The 21,266-nt window shown below is 39.6% G+C and overlaps 2 protein-coding genes across 2 annotated transcripts; one reads left to right on the top strand and one right to left on the bottom strand.

The window, feature by feature from the left end:
• Positions 1-653: 653 nt before the first annotated feature.
• Positions 654-17,517, bottom strand: LOC310640816 (lipase member M-like; the record flags this gene model as incomplete). Its single annotated transcript, XM_083363332.1, has 8 exons — positions 654-887; positions 1,382-1,447; positions 2,207-2,278; positions 3,329-3,534; positions 13,350-13,459; positions 14,969-15,167; positions 15,387-15,480; positions 17,419-17,517. The coding sequence occupies 8 exons, from the start codon at positions 17,515-17,517 to the stop codon at positions 654-656; spliced, it is 1,080 nt and encodes a 359-aa protein (XP_083219458.1).
• Positions 17,518-19,420: 1,903 nt separating this feature from the next.
• Positions 19,421-20,984, top strand: LOC310640928 (biogenesis of lysosome-related organelles complex 1 subunit 4-like; the record flags this gene model as incomplete). The annotated part of the gene is made up of 1 exon (XM_083363513.1): positions 19,421-20,984. The coding sequence occupies one exon, from the start codon at positions 19,421-19,423 to the stop codon at positions 20,105-20,107; it is 687 nt and encodes a 228-aa protein (XP_083219639.1). The 3' UTR covers positions 20,108-20,984.
• Between the last annotated feature and the right edge of the window lie 282 nt (positions 20,985-21,266).

The following is a 21,266-nucleotide window of genomic DNA, read 5'->3' on the forward strand; positions in this document are numbered from 1 at the left end:
TCAGGGTTGATCTCCTCTAGGACTGACCGGTTTGATCGCCTTGCAGTCCAAGGAACTCGCAGGAGTCTTCTCCAGCACCATAGCTCAAAGGCCTCAATTCTTTGGTGCTCAGCCTTTCTTATGGTCCAACTTTCACTGCCATACATTGCAACTAGGAAGACCATAGCCTTGACTATATGCACTTTTGTTGACAGGGTGATGTCTCTGCTTTTTAGTGTGCTGTCTAGATTTGCCATGGCTTTCCTCCCCAGGAGCAAGCATCTTTTAATTTCTTGGCTACAGATCTAGAATATGCTGTTACATCATCTGGGAGAGGACCCTAGAATGTATAGTATGGAATGGACTCATTCAGTATTATGAGAATCTTTCCATTATCTTACTATCCAGTAGGCGGATAAATAAAGCTAACATGCCAGTGTTCAGATCAGATTTATTGGATCTAAATTAAACTATCAGTAGGATATAAACTTAAATCTTTAGTAGGAAAGAAACACTCAATGGTTCATAAATAAAATGGAACGATAAGCAAATCTGAACATAAATCAATTGAATAATAAAGACAGTCAAAATAAACTCAGGAAACAAAAAACACTTAAGTGTCTAGCACTACCACAGGCATAATGAGGACAATGGAATTTTTATACCAGGTGGCTTCATAGATATTTCTCCATTAGGCCAAGGATTTCCTTGTATGCACGTTGGTGAGCATCAATGCCCCAAATAAAATCCCAGTGAGTCCAATCAGGGAAGTCCTTATTATAAACAAGATTAGTAGTTCGAGAGCGTAGTTGTGCAATTTCCATCGGCTGGCAAACCCAATCTTTTGCTCCACTCCACATAGCAACTGGCACAGTGATGGCTTCTATCTTGTAGAATGGTGGAGTTGTCTGAGGAAAGGAAACTTCATGAGAAAAGAAATGGCACTAGAAATTCTTTTAGAGCAAAATTCAATATAACGATGGGAATTCCACCACAGGACTTCTTCCATGCAAAAAGTATCCAGGGGAAGCCAAAGAAATTCTGAATCGGGGTAGTGTCATAGATTGTTTCAGTGCATTCCTTGTTTTGCTATAGATTGTACCAAAATGCAAAAACTCAGATAAATGTAGCAGGTGCTCCTCAAAATATCAGGCATTTTTTACTTAATGGAATTTTGCAAAACAATGGGAAGTTTTCAAATCAAAAATACTTTCAATTACAGTACTTATAGTTTATTTTAGCTACCCAGGATAAAAGTATTTTACAGAGTAATCTGGTGGCTTGACAGAAAGTAATCATTATATTAGATTTAGGAGTCAAATGTTCATTATTTGTCTTCTTTCCCATGGAAAAATCCAGAAAATCCTACATTAAAGAACTGTCAAAATCCAGCACAACCTACCTGGTTATACATGTCTATATTCTTCAAACCATAGTCAAAATATCTGAAAAGCCCACTTTTCATTAACTGGAATAAGAAAGAAAACACAAGAGGGACATAAGTAACTATATTTTTCTCTGTGTTATAAAAGCAATAATAAAGTGTAAAGACCAAAATGATCCAATCTTATTTCGTTACCATCTAAGGGGAGTTAACTCCAATGAGAAGACATCAAAACAATTCACTGTTCTATAACTTCCATGAAGTTACTGTCATACAGCCAGCAAAAAAACAGCCAGAACTAGATGTTACTGTATGTAAAGATCTTCAATTTAAATACAACACCATGTGTCTTTCCAAATGGCGGGCATTTTTTCATAAATCTTTCACAAATCAATTTATAAATTCTACTTTCTTAACTACAAAATGGCCAATGAAAAATTCAGGTACTCACTCCAAAGCATTCTGGAATGGCTGACCCAGAACTTTGTACACCGTCAAAGACCTTTCTGAAGTTTTATTTTTTTACAAAAACACATTTCCAAGTAGTTATCATGAGAAAACCATGTTTGTACAGACTTTGACACCTAAGCCACATGCATCCAAGGATATCTACGAGTTAGATGGGTGGGTCAAAAAGGTTAAACTGAGATCCTATTAAGAATTTACTGAACTGATTTAACCAGCATTTGTCCTAATTATTTACTTACCTTGTTGTTGTTTTTTTTCTTATTCTTATTGTGGTTCTCAACAGACAACTTTATGCTTATTTTTACCTGACCATGGGAATGTTTTTATTAAAAGATGAGAGTGTCTGTTGAATTCAATCATCAAAATAAGTCTTACCTGGCTCAAGTGGATTACATGTTTCACAGAAGTATAATCTGGGAAATGCGAAATATACACATCAGAACGGCTCTAGAAACAGTAAATAAAAGACTATTTAGAAGTGTTTTATACTGCGAAAGATGTCTGTGAACTCTACCTGTGTAAAAGGTGAGAAGCATCTAGGCTAATCTTGAGCTAATAACTGAGTAGTTTCCCACAACAGACAAAGAAAGGGAGGGAGGGAGGGAGGGAGGGGAAGGGAGGAGAAGGAGGGAGAAATAGATATCCAGATGAAATATGAAGATTATGATAAATTATCATAAATAATCCATAAAGTTTCTATTTACTGTATCTTTTAGTGTTTGAATACAATATGTTTTAAAGACAGAAGGAACATCAAAACACTGTTACACAGTTGATGTTGTTAGTTGCGAAGTAGTGTCCGACCCATCACGACGCTATGGACAATGTTCCTCCAGGCTTTCCTGTCCTCTACCATCTTCTGGAGTTCATTTAAGCTTACACCTACTGCTTCAGTAACTCCATCCAGCCACCTCATTCTCTGTCGTCCCCTTCTTCTATTGCCTTCAATCTTTCCCTCAGTATGTCACACCAAAGGACAATAAGCACTGTTGGCATTATTTTTTAATTTTGTTTTCATCCAGAGACTAAGGCCACAGAAACAGTTAAAAATATCTATATTGTTGAGAATCTGAATTAAAAGTGCCACACATCCACAAAGCCATACTTTCCCAATGCAAACTGAGCCTCCAGGTTAGGATTAAATTTATAGAATCATAGAATTGTGAAACTGAAAGAGATCACAAAGGTGTCCCTTATTAAAGAAGACTCAAGACACGTTCCGTGTGATGCTGCCCAAGAACTACAATTCCCGTATACTTTTCTTCTTTCCAACAATATTTCACAAGTTTATTAAGCCTTGGCCAGTCCAACCTGGACATATTTGTCAAACCTGCAACTTTTCGGCCAGTGTCTAATTTACATCACGTGGGAAATTCTTTTAGGAAATGTATTTTGTTCTGCTAACTATTATGGACTATTTCAATCTTTGACTATATGAAAACATTCTAGAAAATTCTTCATTTTCTTTAATATTTTGAAAAAACCTCATTTAAATACCTTATTTAAGTTCTTCAGATTAAATCCACTAATTAGAGAAAGTCCTTGTTTGCAGAGTTTATCGACCAGTTGCTGTCTACATTGTTGGGCCAGACCTCTCCTCTGGCGTGGACTCAGCAGAACCAATTCTTTCTTCCCAAATATGAACTGCAAAACCAAGGAATCCTTTATTTCCATGAATCTTTCCAATGGACTTCTTAAACAAACTGGCAAAATAAGAAATTTAATATTCTAAAATCCTTAATTTAAGGGAGAAAAGCTCCAGGCTATGTAAATATGTTTTTGAGATTCTTCCCATTTCAATTACAGGTGAAACTCGAAAAATTAGAATATCGTGCAAAAGTTCATTTATTTCAGTAATGCAACTTAAAAGGGGAAACTAATATATGAGACGTGGTCAAACAAGAAATGACAAGACTGAACATCAACATCTTAGGTATCAGCGAACTAAAATGGACAGGAATGGGTGAATTTAATTCAGATGACCATCAGGTATACTACTGCGGGCAAGAATCCCTCAGAAGAAATGGAGTAGCCTTCATAGTCAATAAAAGAGTAGGGAAAGCAATACTGGGATACAATCCTCAAAATGACAGAATGATCTCAGTTCGATCCAAGGCAAACCATTCAATATCACAGTAGTCCAAGTCTATGCCCCAACCACCAGTGCTGAAGAGGATGAAATTGACCGGTTCTATGAAGCTTTACAGCACCTTATAGAACTAACACCAAAAAATGATGTCCTTATCATCATGGGGGATTGGAATGCTAAAGTAGGAAGCCAAAAGATAACCAGAATAACAGGCAAGTTTGGCCTTGGAGTACAAAATGAAGCAGGGCACAAAATGATAGAATTTTATCAAGAGAATACGATGGTCATAGCAAATACTCTTTTCCAACAACCCAAGAGACAGCTCTACACATGGACATCACCAGACGGTCGACACAGAAATCAGATTGACTATGTGCTCTGCAGCCAAAGATGGAGAACCTCTATACAGTCAGTAAAAACAAGACCAGGAGCTGACTGTGGCTCAGACCAGGAGCTTCTCATTGCAAAGTTTAGGCTTAAACTGAAGAAAGTAGGGAAAAGCGCTAGGCCAGTCAGGTATGAATTAAATCATATCCCTGTTGAATATACAGTAGAGGTGACAAATAGATTTAAGGAATTAGATTTGATAGACAGAGTGCCTGAAGAACTATGGACAGAGGTTTGCAACATTGTACAACAGGTAGCATCCAAAACCATCCCAAAGAAAAAGAAATGCAAGAAAGCAAAATGGCTGTCTGAGGAAGCTTTGCAAATAGCTGAGGAAAGGAGGGAAGCGAAAGGCAAGGGAGAAAAAGAAAGATATGCCCAACTGAATGCAGAATTCCAGAGAATAGCTAGAAGAGATAAGAATGCTTTCTTAAATGAACAGTGCAAAGAAATTGAAGAAAACAATAGAATAGGGAGGACCAGAGATCTTTTGAAGAAAATTGGAGAGATGAAGGGAACGTTTAATGCAAAAATGGGCATGATAAAGGACCAAAACGACAGGGACCTAACAGAGGCAGAAGATATTAAGAAGAGGTGGCAAAATTACACAGAAGAACTATACAAGAATGAGCTTAACGTCCCTGATAATCACAATGAGGTGGTCACTGACCTCGAGCCAGACATCCTAGAATGTGAAGTGAAGTGGGCCTTAGAAAAGCTGAGCAACAACAAAGCTAGTGGAGGTGACAGTATTCCAGCTGAGCTATTCAAAATCTTAAAAGACGATGCAGTAAAAGTGCTACACTCAATTTGCCAGCAAATTTGGAAAACTCAACATTGGCCACAGGATTGGAAAAGATCAGGTAGTGACAGATTTTATTTTCCTGGGCTCCAAGATCACTGCAGATGGGGACTGTAGCCAAGAAATTAAAAGACGCTTGCTCCTCAGGAGGAAAGCCATGGCAAATCTAGACAGCACACTAAAAAACAGAGACATCACCCTGTCAACAAAAGTGCGTATAGTCAAGGCTATGGTCTTCCCAGTTGCAATGTATGGCAGTGAAAGTTGGACCATAAGAAAGGCCGAGCACCAAAGAATTGAGGCCTTTGAGCTATGGTGCTGGAGAAGACTCCTGCGAGTCCCTTGGACTGCAAGGCGTTCAAACCGGTCAGTCCTATAGGAGATCAACCCTGACTGCTCTTTAGAAGGCCAGATTGAAACTCAAATACTTTGGCCACCTAATGAGAAGGAAGGACTCACTGGAGAAGAGCCTAATGCTGGGAAAGATTGAGAGCAAGAGAAGAACGGGACGACAGAGAATGAGGTGGCTGGATGGAGTCACTGAAGCAATAGGTGTGAGCTTAAATGGACTCCAGAAGATGGTAGAGGACAGGAAGGCCTGGAGGAACATTGTCCATAGGGTCGCGATGGATCGGACACGACTTCGCAGCTAACAACAGTAAATGAGATAGACTCATTACATGCAAAGCAAGATAGTTCAAGCCCTGATTTGTCATAATTGTGATGATTATGGCTTACAGCTCATGAAAACCCCAAATCCACACTCTCAGTAAATTAGAATATTGTGAAAAGGTGCAATATTCTAAGCTCAAAGTGTCCCACTCTAATCAGCTAATTAAGCCTTAACACCTGCAAAGGGTCCCTGAGCCTTTAAATGGTCTCTCAGTCTGGTTCAGTAGGAATCACAATCATGGGGAAGACTGCTGACCTGACAGTTGTGCAGAAAACCATCATTGACACCCTCCATAAGGAGGAAAAGCCTCAAAAGGTAATTGCAAAAGAAGTTGGATGTTCCCAAAGTGCTGTATCAAAGCACATTAATAGAAAGTTATGTGGAAGGGAAAAGTGTGGAAGAAAAAGGTGCACAAGCAGCAGGGATGACTGCAGCCTGGAGAGGATTGTCAGGAAAAGGCCATTCAAAAGTGTTGGGGACTTTCAGAGGCTGGAGTCAGCGCATCAAGAGCCACCACACACAGACGGATCCTGGACATGGGCTTCAAATGTCGTATTCCTCTTGTCAAGCCGCTCCTGAACAACAAACAACGTCAGAAGCATCTTACCTGGGCTAAAGAAAAACAGACCTGGTCTGTTGCTCAGTGGTCCAAAGTCCTCTTTTCTGATGAGAGCAACTTTTGCATCTCATTTGGAAACCAAGGACCCAGACCCAAGGAGGAAGAATGGAGAGGCACATACTGCAAGATGCTTGAAGTCCAGTGTGAAGTTTCCACAGTCTGTGTTGATTTGGGGAGCCATGTCATCTGCTGGTGTTGGTCCACTGTGCTTCATTAAGTCCAGGGTCAATGCAGCCGTCTACCAGGAGATTTTGGAGCACTTCATGCTTCCTTCTGCAGACGAGCTTTATGGGGATGCTGACTTCATTTTCCAGCAGGACTTGGCACCTGCCCACACTGCCAAAAGCACCAAAACCTGGTTCAATGACCATGGAATTACTGTGCTTGATTGGTCAGCAAACTCGCCTGACCTGAATCCCATAGACAATCTATGGGGCATTGCCAAGAGAAAGTTTAGAGACATGAGACTGAACAATGCAGAAGAGCTGAAGGCTGCTATTGAAGCATCCTCGTCTTCCATAACACCTCAGCAGTGCCACAGGCTGATAGCTTCTATGCCACGCTGCATTGAGGCAGTAATTGCTGCAAAAGGGGCCCAAACCAAGTATTGAGTACATATGCATGCTTATACTTTTCAGAGATCCGATATTGTTCTATGTACACTCCTTGTTTTATTGATTGCATGTAATATTCTAATTTTCTGAGATTGTGGATTTGGGGTTTTCATGAGCTGTACGCCATAATCATCACAATTATGACAAATCACAGCTTGAACTATCTTGCTTTGCATATAATGAGTCTATGTCATATATTAGTTTCCCCTTTTAAGTTGCATTACTGAAATAAATGAACTTTTGCACGATGTTCTAATTTTTCAAGTTTCACCTGTATTTGTACAATTTTCAGATTTATAAAAGAATTTGCTCTTTAGTTTCTTTTTTTAAAAAAATGAATTTTCTATAAAATATAGAAAATATAGAAAATATGAATTTTATATATTTTAGAAATTATGGAAGAGTAAACTCACTTCCAGGGTGAAGGGAAAAGAAAAGTTTTTTAAAAGACAATGCCCAACTTTTTTGCTTGCCTGGGCTACATGGAGTAAAAAGGGCCACATATAAAATACTGTATATAATATAGTTAATATACAGTATATCAATAGCACTTAGACTTACATACCGCTTTTAGTGCTTTACAGTCCTCTCTAAGAGGATTACAGAGTCAGCATATTGGCCCCAACTAGCTGAGTCTTCGTTTTACTGATCTCAGAAGGCTGAGTCAACCTTGAGCTGGTAAGAATCGAACTGCTGGCAGTCAGCAGAATTAGCCTGCAATATTGCATTCTGATCACTGCACCCACCACGGCTCTTTTGCACATAATAAGGTTTAAAGTTTACAATTTTGTGAGGCTGCTTTACTAGCTGTCCCGGACGGTATGCGGCATGAGGGCCACAGGTTGGAAACGTCTCCTTTAAAGGACTAAGAAATAGTTACAATACGAAAATTCAGGGCTACAAATATAGAAATGGGAACATAGAAATAGAACCTAGAGATAGAAATTAAGGAGTAAATAAGAATAGAAATAGTTGTAAACTTACAGTAATAGGAAGGCAGAGGAACAAGACAGGAATTTAATTTTGCATAATAAAACAGTTTTGTGTGGTCTTTATAATAAATAAACCTAATATAAATAAAGGTTTCTCATGTTAAAAGCAAATTTCAAGAGGGGTATTATGTGCACGAGGTCAAAAACAGAATCTAGTGCCCAAGTAGATCAGACAATAAAACTGGACACTGGACACAAACTTTAACCCCCTGATGCTTTCAAATGCTCCTGGACCTTAGAATAAAGTCAGAGTATCTTTCTAAAAACTGCAGAGAGGAATTTGCATTGCAAAGTTTACAAATATTACTGCCAGTGCCAAAATGAGGCAGCTCTGAAAGTTGTTCTTTCTTCTTTCTTTCTTTCTTCTTATTAATACAGGTAATTAAAGATTAGTATTGGGTCTGTATTATAAAACCTGGTACGCCTACTCTAGATTAAGCCACATAATGCAGTGCAGTGTTCATTACAGTTTTGCAAATCTCTTAAATTTTTCATCTCCTTTCAAAGTCTGGAATTTATATCCCACAAGATTGTAGGATAAAAATCTCCCACTGGCAATTCTAGTGGTTTCTGTTATTGTTCCTTAAAGTCAATTTTGACTTGGAGAAGAACCTGCAGTTTTCCTGGCAAGATTTTGCAAGTAGATTGCCATTGCCTCCTTTCCAGGACCGAGAAAGAGGGACTGGCCCAAGGTTACCAGCTGTCTTTGAGCCTGAGGCAGAATTACAACAAATATCTCTCAGTTTCCACTTTGGTGCCTTAACCACTATATCAAACTGGCTCTCATGCTGAAGGCAAAAAAAGAAGCAATGGATGGAAACTAATCAAGGAGAGAACTAACCTAGAACTGAAGAGAAATTTCCTGACAATTAGAACAATTAATCAGAGGAATGGCTTGGCTCCTGAAGTGGTGGGTGTTCCAACACTAGAAATTTTTAAGAAGAGATTGGATAACAGTTTGTCTGAAATGGACCAGGATTTCCTGCTTGAGCAGGAGGTTGGAATAGAATACCTCCAAGGTCCCTTCCAATTCTCTTATTGTGTTATTCTAGTTCCAGGTCCATATATTAAAATGCACATTTTGGGAGAAGACTGTAAACAAATGGGTACTTGCTATTCTAGATCAAAGCATGGCAATCATTATATAATGAGTCAAATAAATTCTTGCTTATTTATTTGTTTAAATTATATCCCATCTTTCCTGTCTACTGAGATTCTCAGTCATCCAGGTCATAGTTATCCCAAATATGATTTTCGCGAGGCAACTGGACTTTCTTTTTTTTCTTTGAAGATGTTTCACTTCTCAGCCAAGAAGCTTCTTCAGCTCTGACTGGATGGTGGAGAATGGAATATAAATCCTTCCATTCCCCACCATCCAGTTAGAGCTGAAGAAGCTTCTTGGATGAGAAGCAAAATGTCTTCAAAGAAAAACAAGACAGTCCAGTTGCCTCATGAAAAGCATCTTTGGGATCCCACTTTTCCTGTTTCCATGTTTCCCAACAAGCTGAAATCAACCAGTAAGTCTACATGGCTGAGGGTGGACATAGTGCAGTGATTCACTTAACAAATGCAGCAAGAAAGGTTGTAAAATGGGACAAAACTCATTTAACAACTATCTTGCTTAGTAGCCAAAATTTGGAGATTAATTTTGGTCATGTTGAGGACAACCTCTATTGTATTAAAATTTAAGACAGAGTTAAAATACATTTATAAAATAACCTAACTAGCATCTAATAACTGAAATCCAGCATATGAAATTATATGAAATTATAATGTAAACACTAAAATTATATGAAATCTAAATTATATATAAAATTAGTAAAGGTAAAGGTTCCCCCGCACATGCGTGCTAGTCGTTTCTGACTCTAGGGGCCGGTGCTCATCTCCGTTTCAAAGCTGAAGAGCCAGTGCTTGTCCGAGGACGTCTCCATGGTCATGTGGCCGGCATGACTAGACACCAAAGGCGCATGGAACACTGTTACCTTCCCGCCGTAGTGGTCCCTATTTTTCTACTTGCATTTTTACGTGCTTTCGAACTGCTAGGTTGGCAGAAGCTGGGACGAGTAACAGGCGCTCACTCTGTTATGCGGCACTCAGGATTCGACCCGCCTAACTGCCGACCTTCTGATCAACAAGCTCAGTGTCCTAACCCACTGAGCCGCCACGTCCCTTCATATATAAAATTACAACAGTGGAAAGATATCTAAAACTATAAATGTCAACAAAGTGATAAGAACTCAATTTCTGCTCTTGAAAGTCTTTCCTAACCTCATGTCCCTAGTGAAGAATTCCGAGGCTTTGCCAACAGGTTCAGCTTTAATGTGCATACCTTGATTAACACTTCTGGCAAACGTAGTATTTGTAATATGGGACTTATGGCTTTCTGAAATGTGTATGCAGGACCCAAGGAAAAAAATAGTTTTATTTTCTCAGCCAGGTGTGGGCGGGCAGAAAGTGCAACATAAGCTGGGAAAACACAAAACATTTTTTATTTTAGCACCTTTTTAAATGCAGAGAAAAGTAATTCTGTATTTCCAGGAAAAAATAGAAAAAGTGCCATTGAACCCTGCATGTAGACTTCATAGGACTACCTCATGTAATATGTCAAAGATAACAATTAAGTTTTTTATAGAGTTATTTATGGTTGAAACCATCAGCTACCTAGGTTGATGTCAACAACTTAGGTTATGAATTGACCATTGCTTATATGTTTATACCATATTTTTAATTGTTTTTAGAGGGAACACAGGGTGGTTTTAACTTCACAATAATACTCTGACCTGTGCTAAAAGGCAATAGCTAAGATTATTCACTGAACTTCATATTCTCCTAAATGGAGGAGAAAAATAAGGCATTGGTTATGGCAAAACATCTCCCTGCCTGGATTTCTTTCCTATGTAATTGGGAAACCATAAATAGTGCAGGCTCAGCTGTGAAAATACGTAGAAAGCCAAGGAATATTGGTAAACCTGGGAAAAGATAGCAGGAGATGAGCATAGACTCTGGAAAGCCAAGATAAGTTCACAAAATTAACTTTCTTGAAAATAACTATGTCCATGAAATACTTTCTTTGTTATTTCACACTATTGTTTTTGTAACCCCATCATATCACCTCATAGAAACCTCTCGTGTCTGACCTCATATGTGCCATTAGAATATATGTTTAACTCATTCATATATAACATGAATTATTCATACATTACTCCTTCTACCCTCAATTCAGGAATTCATCTCGGGAGTCAATGAGGATAGGGAAGGAGACTTCAACTTTTCATTCTGACTTTGATGTCATCAGAAGTGTGACATGATCTAAACAGGGATTCCTGCTGGCTTTAGTAAAAATAATTTTCTAAATGTTGACAGATACTGTGGGATTAACAACCATGAATTAAAAATGGTACTGGCTGGGCAAAGACATAGTCATCATGAGTTATTTGGAGAAAAAGTCAGGAAAGAGGAAAGAATCAAATAAAATCTATCAACAAGGGGTTGGCTCTTTTCTCAGGGGGAAAAAATGAACTTTTATGTTTTATGCTCTAGAGCAGGGGTCTTCAAACTTGGCCCTTTTATGACTTGTGGACTTCAGCTCCCAGAATTCCTCAGCCAAACTGCCTGGCTGAGGAATTCTGGGAGTTATTTATTTATTATTGGAACTTATATGCCGCCCTATCTCCCGAAGGACTCAGGGCGGCTAACAACAATAAAATACAATAATACAGAAGTTAAAAGAAAATTAAATTAATGGCCCCTGTAGAATAAATTAAAATTAAAATAAGTTAAAAATTAAAAACGTAATTAAAATCCCTGTCAGTCCAGGTCAGCCTGATGGAAGAGGAGTGTTTTGAGGCCGCGGCGAAAGGACTGGAGATCTGGAGCCATCCGAAGCTCAGGGGGGAGCTGGTTCCATAGAGCTGGCGCTCTCACAGAGAAGGCCCTCCCCCTGGGGGTCACCAGCCGACATTGTCTAGCCGATGGTACCCCGAGGAGGCCTTCTCTGTGTGAGCGCACTGGGCGATGGGAAGTCATTCCCGGCAGCAGATGGTCCTGCAAGTATTCCAGGCCTAAGCCATGTAGGGCTTTAAAGGTAAGTACCAGCACCTTAAATCTTACCTGGAGGACAACCGGTAACCAATGCAGCTCACGCAGGAGGAGTGTAATATGGGAGTATCAGAGTGCTCCCATCACTACCCGCGTGGCTGTATTCTGCACCAGCTGAAGCCTCCGGGTGGTCTCCAAGGGTGGCCCCATGTAGAGAGCATTGCAGTAATCTATACGGGAGGTAACGAGTGCATGGGTGACTGTACGTAGGGCATCTCGGTCCAGAAAGGGGCGCAACTGGCGTACCAGGTGAACCTGGGCAAATGCCCCCCTGGCCACGACTCCAATATGATCTTCAAAACTGAGTCGTGAATCCAGAAGGATGCCTAGATTGCATGCCCTATCAACGGGAGGTAACATCTCTCCTCCCATAACCAAAGATGGAACCTCTTGGACTAAACGAGATGCCGGTACGTAAAGCCACTCAGTCTTGGCCGGGTTGAGCCGGAGCCTGTTCTTCCCCATCCAAATCTGTACCGCTTCCAGGCAACGAGACATCACATTGAGGGCATCACTGGGTTGGTTCGGGGTGGAGATGAAAAGCTGGGTATCATCAGCATATTGATGATACCTCACCCCGAAGCCACGGATGGTCTCACCCAGCGGCTTCATATAGATGTTGAACAGGAGAGGCGAGAGTACCGATCCCTGAGGCACCCCACAGCTAAGGGGCCTAGGGGTTGACCTCCGCCCCCCTGCCAACACCGTCTGCGAACGGCCCGAGAGGTAGGAGGAGAACCACCATAAAACGGTGCCTCCCACTCCCAACCCCCTAAGACGTCGCAGCAAGATACCATGGTCGATGGTATCAAAAGCTGCTGAGAGATCTAATAGGACCAGGACAGAGGAATAACCCCTATCTCGGGCCCGCCAGAGATCATTCACCAGTGCGACCAATGCCGTCTCTGTGCTATACCCGGGCCTGAGTTGAAGTCCACAAGTCATAAAAGGGCCAAGTTTGAAAACCCCTGCTCTAGAGCATAAAACTCTAGACAGCTCAGGATGGGAAAAATGCACATATGTGGTACTGATAGTTAAACAATTTGGTTATTGCTAGGATGGCATCTCCATTCTTCAAGCAGCCAGAAGTAATTTCAACACTGGATCAATATCTCTGACACCAATTTAGAGGATAGTATATATCTGGCAACAAGTTTTTCTCTGAAATTGGTTACTGATTTTACAGGTATCACCAAAAGCAGGAAAACCTTCCTGTAAAAAGGAATGGCAAATCATCAACCTACCTATTGTGGATCCTAAAGCATGACCAGCATAAAAAATTTTCTGCTGTCCAGTTTTCTGTAGAATAAACTCTGTCATGGCAGTAAGATCATAAATGCCCATTTCATGGAAACTGCAAATGTAAAGATGCTGTGTAAAATATAAATATAACTCTCAACTCAGAGTTCTCCCCTGAGGCACAGACTTAAAGTATATTATTTTGGACACATATGCAAAGATCTGGAGAAGTCTTTAATTCTGGGAAAGGTGGAAAGAAAGAGATGAAATGCAATTACAGCAGCAATTGGTGCTTCTTGGGAGACTTGAATGACCAGCCAGAACACAGATCATCTTGGAGAAAAACTATCTATCAATGCATCCAATCATATTCTACGGCTGTCCCCCTTGCAAATCATTAACTAGTATATTTAACCAACAGAATATGCAAACAACAAATCAATCTGGATAAAGAGGAGATAGAAATGCTTTTTAGGTCAGCTAATTGCTAACTGAACAAAACAAGTTTGAATAGAACTATAAATTAGCAATCGCAATAGTATGTAACAGAATGTAAGAAGATTTACAGGCTTCCTTGACTCTTGTTTCTCCTATCTGATTAAACCATGATTAACCCATTGAAAAGGATGAATGAAGCAGTGAAGAACTTTTGGGCTGAATGGACATGATCTAGTTTTCTATACCATACCGTTCAACCCAAAAGCTTGTCACTGCTTCATTGATGTCAGCCATGGAAACAAGCAAGAGTATATTGAAGATTACAAATGCTTGTTTCTTGATGGCCAAGGGAGCAGTTAAGGTCCCTACATAAAATTATCCCTTAGAATCAGCAAATCTGTCCAATTTCAAAAATGTATTGCCTGGAATTATTGACTAAGAAGATGGCAATCATCCAGAATACTACCAATGATCTGGTTCCATATTCAATAAGCTTTTGCCTGGGACATGGTAGTGATACAGTTACCTAACACTAGAAAACGAAGGTGTCCTGGACCTTTCAAGAGATTTCAACACAACTGATCATAGAACGTTTGAATGGGATTAGACATAGAGTATGACGTTTGGTATTGTGTCCTGTTAGCCCAAATCCAGGAATTAAGATGGGAACCCTCCCTTATGGTATCACACAATGTTTTGTTCCACATGCCATTAAATACCAATATGAATTTTGGGGGGGATTACTCAGTATCTTGCTGTAAATTCCACAGGCCAACTAGAAACTGGCCTGCCTTTTTGGAAAACTAATGGAAAGCAGGCACTAGGTCAGAAAAGGACAGTTTCTTGTAGAAACGGTCCTTTCATGTCTCAATAGATTTATTGTAGGAGACAACTAGGCTGAGCCCAAGGGAAGGCTCCAACCCATCATCAGCGCCCAGAAGAGATCTAAGTCCACCCCACCCTGATTTTCATTGACTCTTATCTACCGCCTATTTGTTTTGACTGCCAGGGTAATTCAGATTCTCTTAGAGAGCTTTAGCATGCAATAAGCCTATAATTATTTGAACTGCCTGAATTCCTGATTTCTTGCGCTTGACATTCTTTAACTGACCGTTGAATTGATTAATTGGTTGAATAACCAATTGACTGATAACCAGCTTGAGTAAGAGCTACATTAAATACTAACCTGAAATTCCAAAATTCTGTTTCGTTAACTGACAGATGCTTGTGTCTTCTAGACCAGGAGTTTCCTCTGATATTTCCAATCCATACATCATACCCAGCATCTGCTAATATGAAGCCCAGGCTCTGGTGTGGTAAATTTGATATCCACACACTACCTTCCATAATTAAACCATGCATTAATAATATAGCAGACTTATTGCCTGAAAAAGAAACAACTTCTTAAGTCAGATTCTAAATAATAAGGTTCATAGAATCAGAATTGCATAAAACCGTGTTGGATGGGAAGTGACATTTTGATACTGTTTTTCTTCAAGGCATGCATGGGGGGGGGCGGGTTTGATGTGAATAAACACCACTGTCCTGTTTGTTTCCCAAGAAGTACTCAGACCCTATATTTCTGTTTCTGCTTTTTTTTTTACCTCCCGGAATTCTGTTCACACTTAGGTAATAGCCATCTTCTGTAACGACCTCATATTCTTCACAACAATATCCCCAATATCTGATTCTCTCGCTCTGTAAAGATTGAAAGACAAATCAATAATGTAGAATAGATTTTGTTGTAATGAATTAAATTAAATTAAAAAATTTAAAAAGTGCAGATGTTATTGAGTCAAGATCAACTGCTGGTGAATTTATGGATGTATAGAATTTTCTTGTCAACACTTAGGGTAAAATAGTCTGGGGTAAAAAGTCAAGGTGGTGGCCACAACTGTGATCAAATTTGTTTTTTTATGTATCTTGCATAGCAGATGTTGAACCACTGTTGCGACTGCCTTCTTGACTTTTTTGGCCATACCCTACATACAATCCGGGCAGCAATTTTTTTTTAAATCCCATTTATATCCCGCCCTTCTCCAAAGACTCAGGGCGGCTTACAATCTAAGAAGCACAAATCAATGTGTTAAGCACATTGGTTTGTGCTTAAATTGTAAGCCGCCCTGAGTCTTTGGAGAAGGGCGGGATATAAATGAGATTAAAATAAATAAAAAAATAAATAAATGTGCTTAGCAATAGCCTTCATTCTATGTATATGTCTGCTTATTAGGGCTTTTGCCCCCCCCCCACCAGTGGCATTTTTACAAAGTCAGCTTATTGCCCCCAACAATCTGGGTCCTCATTTTACCTACCTCGGAAGGATGGAAGGCTGAGTCAACCTTGAGCCTGGTGGGACTCGAACCTGCACTAATTGCAGGCAGCTGGTGTTACTTAAGGAGGCATTAACCCACTGCTCCACCAAGGCTCCTTTAAGAAGAAATTTGTTGTTGCCTTCTTCTGAGATGCTTTATGACTTCTTAGTCTGCCTAGTAATTTGCCCTCCAAACCTGGATTAACTTCAAGGCCCAGAAGCACTCAAGTATTGCTAACTCCTCAGACAATAAGACTATGCTTAACCAAGAATATTTAACATGAAGCAGAAGATTTAAGATGATCTTGCATGCAAGCTCCATGTCATCTTATTTGTAGATGCAACTGATAATGAAAATTTCAACCTTTAAACTGCATTGAATTGGTTAACAAAGTATTCTCACATCTCCTTTTTTCTCTAATAAAGTATTTATTTGGTTTGCTAATATGTGAATCATTTAAAAGTTTAAACCTACATCCACTCACTTGGGAGCATGGTGCTTCATTTTGTGTCAGTCCCACTAATTTGATCAGTTGAATAAATCAACTCAACGGGAAAGCTGGAATTATTGTTGTTGAGAATCACCCTAATAAAAGAATCTTGTCAATCTGATTATGGTGGACCTTCTTCTCTCTCTTATAATTGAGTGAGTTAGGGAGGCATCTGTTATCTTGATGTTCTGGACTAGCGGGCTTCTCACTTGGGGAAAAAGCCAGGTTTTCAATGTGTTCAAAAGGCTAGGAGGGTAGAAGATTGCCAGATTTCTGGGAGAAGAGCATTCCATAGGGCAGAGGCTGCCACAGAAAAGGCACACTTCCTAGATCCCATAAGTAACTGTCAAGATCCTGACTAATGAGCCCAACCAAGCAAGCACTCTTGAGATGATCCGATCTTTTAATGCAAAATTTAATATTGAGTGCATCATTTTGGCATGTATGAAAGCAAAAACAGGTATGATTAAATACCCCCTCCCCCAACCATATAGTAAAAGTATAGAATATTTCCTCTTCCCATTCGTGCAGGTCACATTGTCCAATTGGGTGTTACAATATTGTTATGAGAACATGTCTTGGGATTAGACAGACACTTAGTGAAGTGTCCTTGGTTCCCATAGGCTGACTTCTTGATATCTGGAGCCTGCATTCCAGTTCCCCCTTCCCTCCGTCCAAGCATGTTGGCAACCAGAGAAGCAATAATGGTCGCAACAGCATAAATGTGATTCAAACTTGACAGCGACAATGTTTAAGACAAGGGAGTAGGAGCAGGCCCATCCTGTCTAACATGGTAGGATGAGTACTGATTAATATTCTAAGCGTTCAACTTACTATATTCATAAATGTTTCAGGATTCATAAATGTTTTGCCATTCGCCTCTTCTGAACTCAAATTTCCTTGTGTGGTTATCATAGCCATCAGCATCCACATGGTGAAACATCTATAGGACAATGGAGTAATTACTAATGGAGAAAGATACATATCTATTAAGCAGATTTATGGATACTTACACAATCAGCTTCTGCAAACCTAGCAGTTCAAAAGCACATAAAAATGCAAGTAGAAAAATAGGGACCACTACGGTGGGAAGGTAACAGCGTTCCGTGCGCCTTTGGCGTCTAGTCATGCCGGCCACATGACCACGGAGACGTCCTCGGACCAGCGCTGGCTCTTCAGCTTTGAAACGGAGATGAGCACCGGCCACTGAAGCATTGTGATATGACCTTATACCCTTAGCATACAAAATGCACAGGAGCCTCAAACCAAATTCTTGTGTACGGCATAATAAGCCAACCATTGTACTAGAGATGTAAAATGTTTGTTTCCAATTATCCCAGCATCAGCCACTTCTACTTTTTCAATGATTGGATTTAGGTTGACATTTATGTGAGGTTTTAATTCCAAAAAATATAGATACAATCACTAATAATCTTCCAGAAAGCTCCATAATGATAAATCTTCCTAACTTCACCTTTTTCACCTTTTTTCCAGTAGCAAATCAAGGTCAGATTATATAATTAATGCAGGCATGTCAAACTGCCGGCCCGCAGGCCAGATGTGTCACACCAAAACCGCACCCACCCCATTGCCAGCAATGGGGAAAAAGTCGTGATACGTTGCACAATTTCACATGACGTTGCAGGTTTGACATGCCTGAAGTAATGAAAAATGAATTTGAATTTATTCCATTCGTTATAAAATGTTAACTAACTGCCTCCAATGAAACAAAGATTACTGTAATTAAAGACTGGGGAAACCTGTCTTTAAACAATTATATATTTCTGTTTTCAATATGCAAATGGCGCCTCAGGAAAAAGCTTCTTGGGACTATATCATTAGATGTGATGAACAATATTTCTGGATTAGATTTCCTGAAGGATTTCCAAATTTTCAAATCATCTGCTTTGCTCTGCTTATTTTGATGGATAATTATATACCCTAGTTCGTTTAATCTGGAGGTTAAGACACCAGGCTAAAATCAGGACTATGAGTTCTAGTTGTGCCTTAGACATGAAAAACAGCTGGATGCTTTTGAGCCAGACATTCTTTCTCTCAGTCCAGGGCTGTTGTTTTGGAGACAATAAGAGGAACAAGTATTATGTTTGCCACCTGGAGAAAGAGAGAGAGAGAGACAGAGAGAGAGAGAGAGAGAGAGAGAGAGAGAGAGAGACAGAGACAGAGACAGAGACAGAGACAGAGACAGAGACAGAGACAGAGACAGAGAAGGGAAGGGAAGAAGGGAAGGGAAGGGAAGGGAAGGGAAGGGAAGGGAAGGGAAGGGAAGGGAAGGGAAGGGAAGGGAGGAAGGAAGGAAGGAAGGAAGGAAGGAAGGAAGGAAGGAAGGAAGGAAGGAAGGAAGGAAGGAAGGAAGGAAGGAAGGAATTTCTTACTTAAAAAAATCATATAGGCACAATCATATAGCTTTAACCTCAGCATCAGTTAAATACATTTGATCAAAAAATGTAGCAACTAGTCAAAAGTTACAATATTAGCAAAAGTGATCAAAAATATTTTATCATTATCTGTGTTTGGCCTAAAGAGGACTTAGTCCTAAACTATTAAAGTGTAATTTTTTATTTTCCAAAGAGATTCATTTTCTTGAATGAAAATTGCAGGACATAATTCTATATTGTACCATATTGTGCCATAGTTAATAGAGAAATATCTGTTTCTTTATACATTATTCCTTCAAATGTAAAATAAAACAAAGACAAATTATCCATGTGAGATTTAAAATAACTTTAAAAAAATCGAGGCAAATGTACATTTATACGTGTCCCATTTAATCAATAAATTCATATTTAATGGGGCGATTCCGGGCTGGGCGCAGGAGATGGCGCAGGAGGCCGTGGCCCCTTCTGCCAGCGTCCCGGAGGAGCCGCCGCCGCCTCATTCCTCCTCCTCGTCTTCCTCGTCTTCCTCGTCCTCGAGCGCTGATAGCGGCCACGTCTCGCAGAGTCACAGCAGCGCCTCCGGCATCGGCGACGAGCACTCGGCGCAAGGCGATGCCTTGGGCGGGGAGTTTCTACTGGCCGTGGCGGCGGCGGCGGCGGCTGACTACGCCTCCTACCTGCTCCCCTCGCCGCTTGAGAACGTCACCTCAGCCGGGCAGATCGGAACTTTAGACAAGAGTCTTGAAGATTTATTGATCAGGGTAGATGAGTTTGTGGGAATGCTGGACGTGATTAGAAGTGATTCTTCTCAAGTAATTAATGAAAGTGTGCCACATATTCATGCAAAGGCAATGGAAATGAAGAAGCTCTATAGAAAGATTGACAAACTAGAGGCGTTTGTAAAAAGGATCGGTAGTAATGTGGCTGGAATGGAGGAACAGATCATAAAGGCAGAATTTGACCTTGGAAATTTTCCAAATACGTTAAAAAAAATATCGTACACAATCAACGTGCCATCTTTTTTAAATAAATCATCATCAAGGCAGGATCAAGCTCTGTATGTGCCTCTTGATCTCTTCAAGACTGAAGACTACTTTCCTTGTCTTGATCAAGGACAATGTATGTGATTTAATTGAAAGCGGTAACACGTAATGGAGAATGTTATCAGTAAGATCCATTAGGTTGTTGCTGCACTTTTTTCTAGAAAACTACGGTGCCTTCCTTGTGTCCCAGTTTGTCTTCAAGTGTATTTACTTCAGCTGGATTTTCTGTATAAATAATATACTAGTATCTTAAAGCACAATCTAATATAAATCCTTGTGGCAGCTAATTTTATCAAGAAAAGATAGTATGTATATTATATAAACTGTAAGCAAGTCTAACACTATCCTCTTAATTGAGATTAGACGGAGGGAATAAATGGGAAGGATTGGATACACAGGAAAACCTTCCAGCCATTATTTTCAGCCAGAATAGTTCAGAAAACCAACCTATATAATTCACCTCTGTATTTCCCTCTCTCCTAGGATAAGAAAGATTTTACAGCCATTTATCAAAACTGTATTCCATGGTTTTCTGGCTAAATTCTTTTGAAGATTAACAAAGACTATATTCCCACTATAAGTGGGAAAAACAAAATATACCGTGTTTCCTGCTGTTAATCTCTGTACCACAGGCATATTTGTTAAATAATAGTACTTAGAAGTGCAATAAGGACCGAAATATACATTGACGCTAGTGATCTGGATTCTGTTCAACACAGCAAGAAGAAATCCACTGGCTGACTAGAGCATAGTAAAAGCAACTTTGTTCTTTGAAATGCTGTATGCATATTAAAGAAAAACAGCAATATGTACAGATTGCTAAACTGCAGAGGCAACTGTTTCATAAAGTTTTTCATGAATATCCTTTTATATAAAATGTGAAATGTTTGATCACCAAAGCACTTATATGTTAACTTGTAACTAAGCATTTAAATTAAGTTTTAGATTAAAATGCCATTTAAAAAAATAAATTCATATTTAATGTTATTAAATTCAAAATGTTTTGATACAAAAATAATTCTCTTTTATGAATATGGATTAAAGTTAAACTGGGAAAGATTGGGAGAGGGGGGAAGGAAAAGGAATTCCATGAGATAAATATCAGTAATTAAGTAAAATCCCCCCCCAAAAAACATTCATCCAGCAGCCATAGATCCAAACATTAATCCATTAGACATGGATCCTTTTAGATATGAAAATTCCTTTTCATCAAGAAGCATTTTGAAAAACATGTTTTGAATTG

The sequence above is a fragment of the Vipera ursinii genome (assembly GCF_947247035.1).
Source record: "Vipera ursinii genome assembly, chromosome: 5".
Taxonomy (NCBI): Eukaryota; Metazoa; Chordata; class Lepidosauria; order Squamata; family Viperidae; genus Vipera; species Vipera ursinii.